Below are 5000 nucleotides of genomic sequence, written 5' to 3'. Positions count from 1 at the left end.
ATTAGGGTCACTTATTCTTTAGTCAAAACTTTCATTTCGTTTCTAATTACATTAATAATATATGATAATCGTTATCTCACGCTGATCATTTAAAGTTCTCCCCGCATGTCCCCTGCCCTTGAAAATAAAACAAATCACAGCAGCCATTATATATTCAGATCTCTTTCCTGTACACCATCCTTCCACTTCGACACACCTGCCTTTCCCGCACGACCTCGTACCCCAAATTTACAAACTACGCCACAACAAAACACGGAGAAAAATATCGTAAAATTCAAAAAGTGGCGACCGATTCCCCGTCCGCGGCGATAAAAGGTGCGCAGGCGCCGTCGCAGCCATCAATCGCCGTTGAAAATCCGAGGGCGCAAAGCCTCGGCGTGAGCGAGACAGCCAGTAGTGCCAGAGCATTGTATGGGTGAGTATGCGCTGCTCTTCGGTGGTCGTGGTGGATCGCTTTTGTGGGGTTTTAAGTCGGAGGGTTCTTTTATTGGTGGGGAAAGGGTTGAGAGTGACAGTGTTAAGAAGAAATGCATTCGTTAGACGAGTGGATTGCTTTCACAAAGCTGTGACTAAAAGCGTGTGGTGACGGTGCAGATGTTCAACAAGCACTGTCACCTAGAATCTAAGAAAGAACTAGATGCGAATGAGAATTAAAAACCTCCCTTACTCGACAAGCAAATAACCAAAAGGTGGGACGAATAAAAATTCCCATTGATTGGGGACGTTAATCACCTCAGCCACGAAGTATGCACGTGTCTCGGCATGATATCCTGCAGGTGGCGAGTGTGTGGGAAGTGGGCGGTCTAGGACCGGCTGAAACCAGTTTTGTTTCGTTCGTAACAAGACTTCGACCATCTCATTTCCTATTTTTTAAATCTAGTTTTTGTCTTTTGTAGTTTCATATCGGCAGACGAAGCTTTCAGTTCCTTTAATTCAGTTGCGAGCGTGTAATTCTCTTTGTTTCTTTGTCTTGTCATCTTTATTTTTTCTTCCTTTGTTATATAGAGTACACTTAGTAGTATATAGAGTACATCTAGCTGTATGTGCTAACATTTCCAGTGACAAATACATACCAATATTCATAGATAATTCAACCGTAAAGATTGCAAATTCAACTACACACTTTGCGCCACGTGAGCACTATAACCCCGAAGCAAAACCGAATGAGGTAAAACTCACACAATGCAAGACAATCGTTCGAACTTTTTAAAGGTCATTTTATCAGCCTCGACCCTAGAATAGTGAACAATCCATACTTAATGACGTCACAACGCTAGTATGAAGGGACTGGTGACTCATTCTCTCTCATTCTCGTGCGGTTTCTTTTATTTCTTTAAAAGCTTTTGTTAAAATTCTAAAACTGCCATCTTCAACGATGTGCATTTATATAATTCAGCTGATTAAGGAGTTTCGTGATCCAGATAGTTTAAGTGAAGTTTTGCAAGGAATGGTTCCACCTGTTATGAAATATAAATAGCAGAAATTCCTTTGACGTCTGAAAGTGACGGAACACTTACTCAGCAGTCACCGTTATATCTTTTGTTCCTTGGCTATTGTTTTCATTGTTGTTGATTGTTGTTGATGTATTGTGTGAAATTGTGCGTTTTTTTGGATATATTTTATACTATTGACATGATTCTGACTGAATTGCTGTGTTCTGTAAATACTGTTGTAATTTCTTTGTTTTTTTTATTATTTTATCATCACTTTGTTAGGTAATTTTCTTTTCGCTTCAATATTCTTATCAGAAATGCGATAGGCATATGATTGTTTTTTATAAATTAGGGATCATATTTTTTTTACAAGGTAATATTGTTCACGTGTAACTACTACCATTATTAAAGTATTATATTCCTCGTAATTCTAGAAGCAGCTGTTTTGTCATGACTGGACCATATCCGTCTAGTCATGGGAATTGTGGATCAATATTTTCCACCGAGTAGCTTTAAAATTTCTGTTGTTTCAGTATCGCACACCTTTAAATAGGAGACATTGTTTTTGCTCATATTGTTATATATGAAAATATTGATGAAGCGCGCACACACAGACAGACACACACACTCACTTACTCACTCACTCACTCACTCACCCTTCACATACACACACACACATTTATTTACTTATTTATCTTTATTTTTATATTTCCTGTTGCTAATACTTGACCACAGGCTTACACAGGAGATCGTGGGCCATTTCATGTTTGTCTCGAACAGTTCACTCTACCATCTTTCCATCTTTCTCTTTCTTCGCAGCAGACAAAGGAGTACCATTGAGTGGGCATGGGGGCAGCACGAGTAAGTGTCTGCCCCCGAGGGCTGAGGCGGGCGTTTGTGTGGGCGCCGAGGAGAAAGTGTCCGCCGCCCCACACTTCGACCGTTGGGCGAGACTGGGCGTGACCTGGCCCAGTTGACTCGCACGGGCGCATCTGTGGACCAAATCCGGGGTTGGCACCAGCCCGGGTGCCCCCCTCCATCCCCCCAGCCAAGGATTCCTGGACGCAGGGCTTAGTTCGGCGGGATCCTGCAGCGATGTCAGGTAAGGCTTCCTTGAGTGATGTCTACCGAAAGAGGGAAAATGGAAGGGCAGGAATATCTATTGTCTTATTTCACTATAATTCTCTGTTTATATTAGAATTCTCGTATTTTGATTATTGTAGTAATTGTTAATTGCTATTAATACTATTGATACTAAACGATATATGCCACAGTACATTTTCACATGATGTTATACCAAGCGTGCCAACACAGCGATCACAACACTCAATGAATGCTTCCTTCTACAGCGAATGCGACGGACGGGAAGTGTCCCGGCTGCCACAGGATATCGCAGAGGCCTCCTTCTGGGCGTGGTCGTCCTCCTCCTCAGGGTACCAGAGTGGCGTGGGCACTTCGGAAGTTAGTGCTGGTGACCCGCCTGCATCGGACGACTCCTTGAATGCTGATGAGATTGGAGACGACGACAATGACGACGACAGCGACTGGGGCGAAGACGAATGGCCGCTGGACCGCGCCCTACCCCTCCCGGAGTGGGGGTGCGAGAGGCCGGAACTCAACTTCGAGAATCTGGAGGACTACGAAAGGTTCCTGGGACAAGTGAGCCTCCATCTTCGCCACGTCCTCTCGGCGCACTGCTATGATACCGTCTCCAACTTCATCCTGTGAGTTCACTTTTTTTTTTTTTTTTTTTGTCTGTTATTAATGGAAAACATGACTTTATATTTATTTTGTTACTAGCAATTTTTAACTATCATTAACACTGTGCTCGAAATGAAAGAAATTTCCTCTACGCAGGTTCAGTAAGGAATACGTCTTGGCTCAGGAAGAATACCCGGACCTTGAGGAATTCTACAGGGACTATGATCCTCCAATCTTACCCGGGCGCTACACATGTGTCGGTCTGGCTTGCGATCTCACGACTAGACTGTCTGCTCTTGAGGTCCACTATCCTGGTCTCAAGGATTCTGTCTACCAGGTAAAGAGAGAAACTGTTATGTTAGGATGACGTTAGAGAGAATGGAGTAGGATTAATTGATGGTTTATGTATTTTAGAATATGATGGTGGAAATAAATTTGAAACACCTCCAAGTGAAATATTTGAATGATCTCGTTCGATTTTGATCCATCGGCTAGAAGGCGTTATCCTTATATAACCAGTATTACTCTTATCTTTCCAGGTATCGTGCGAGGAGGAAGTAGACAACGCCGAATGGTACTGCTCCACCGAAGTCCCGCCTGTCAACACCTGCGAGAAGGAGCACGTGTTAGTCTGCGTCCGCATTCGCTTGTCAGGCCGAGCCGGAGTCCTGCTGCTAGATCCTGGCTACCACGTCGGCGTCCCAATCACAGTTATGGAGGATGGCCAGGCTCCGCAGACGGGAGCCATAAAGGCCAACACCGCACGCCCGGAGGTAGTGAGGACCTACCGCTACAGTTACTGGCCCGACAACCCCGCCTTCGTGTCGTGGGAGGTGACGGAGGAGCGGGAGGGGAAGGCGCCGCACCATCACATCAGCTTGATACACATTGCTCGACCCTTCCTTTCCGGCGTAGACGTCGCGGAGCGCCGCAACCTCGTCTACCCCTTTAAGACGCTCGTTGGACGTGACCAGAATGGACGCCTCACCTGCGGCCTCTACTTTCCTTTGCGGGAATGCTCTCGAACCACAGTGACTCTCTTCTATCACGTCTTCGGAGACCTGCAGCAGTTGAAAGTACCTCTCACGCACTTCCTCGAGGGGGACGTCCTGAGCGTCTCAACCGGAGCTCTGGAAGAAAAGGTGAAGGCGGCGGTCTCGGGCGTGGCCAGAGGAATGGGTAGATCGGGGCAAGACATCCGCTCGTCTCTGGTCGCTGTGGCAAACTTGCTACACGACAGCGGACTTGTCAAGCAACTGGAGGATCTGAACGAGGCCATCAACGATATCAGCAAGGATAATTAGCTGGCTGCTTTGGGATGAGGGTTTGATCTACATATAGCTTGAAAGATGGGAAGCCTACTCAGAAAATATAACATCAGGAAAATTTAGATCTGTCGAAGCTTTATGCATTCTATTTTTTTAAACGCTGTTCTCTGAATAGGTCTCAGTAGCCACAATACAGAGAGCAGCCTTTGTATTTACTCCATTTCCCCCTTCTCTGTTTCTCTGCTAAAAAGCTCACGTTAAGTCCATCATTTAGACTTGTTACAACTTCAATAATGAAGCCCTCAGATTCCAAAATCATAGCTGCTCTGTAATATCATCTTTTGTTAGTTGCTATCAGGTTGCACATTATATTTCAGTAGTTTCAGCTGGATGTAGAAAATAGAAAATGGAACACGTAACAGGTATATGTACACATTATACTTGTTTTAGTGACATCAATTTTTTTTAGAAGGTATTCCAGTGGTAATTTAGTCAGTCAAGCCACGGAGTGTAAAATAAATTATAGGGATTGGAATGGCACCAGAAAATGGGAAAAGCACGTGAATAAAAATCAAACCAAGTATCTCTCTTTTTCTTC

The 5000-nt window shown here is 44.4% G+C and overlaps 1 protein-coding gene across 1 annotated transcript; it reads left to right on the top strand.

Annotated features, from left to right (window-relative positions):
- Positions 1-289: 289 nt before the first annotated feature.
- LOC113806809 (uncharacterized) lies at positions 290-4983 on the top strand. Its single transcript, XM_070113751.1, has 5 exons — positions 290-415; positions 2253-2535; positions 2783-3157; positions 3291-3471; positions 3674-4983. Exon 5 carries the CDS (start codon positions 3848-3850, stop codon positions 4436-4438), a length of 591 nt encoding a protein of 196 aa, XP_069969852.1. The 5' UTR covers positions 290-415; positions 2253-2535; positions 2783-3157; positions 3291-3471; positions 3674-3847; the 3' UTR covers positions 4439-4983.
- Positions 4984-5000: the final 17 nt, after the last annotated feature.

Source organism: Penaeus vannamei, chromosome 34, assembly GCF_042767895.1.
Source record: "Penaeus vannamei isolate JL-2024 chromosome 34, ASM4276789v1, whole genome shotgun sequence".
Lineage (NCBI taxonomy): Eukaryota > Metazoa > Arthropoda > Malacostraca > Decapoda > Penaeidae > Penaeus > Penaeus vannamei.
Note: the sequence above shows the minus strand (reverse complement) of the source record. Positions and strands in the feature narration are given on the sequence as shown.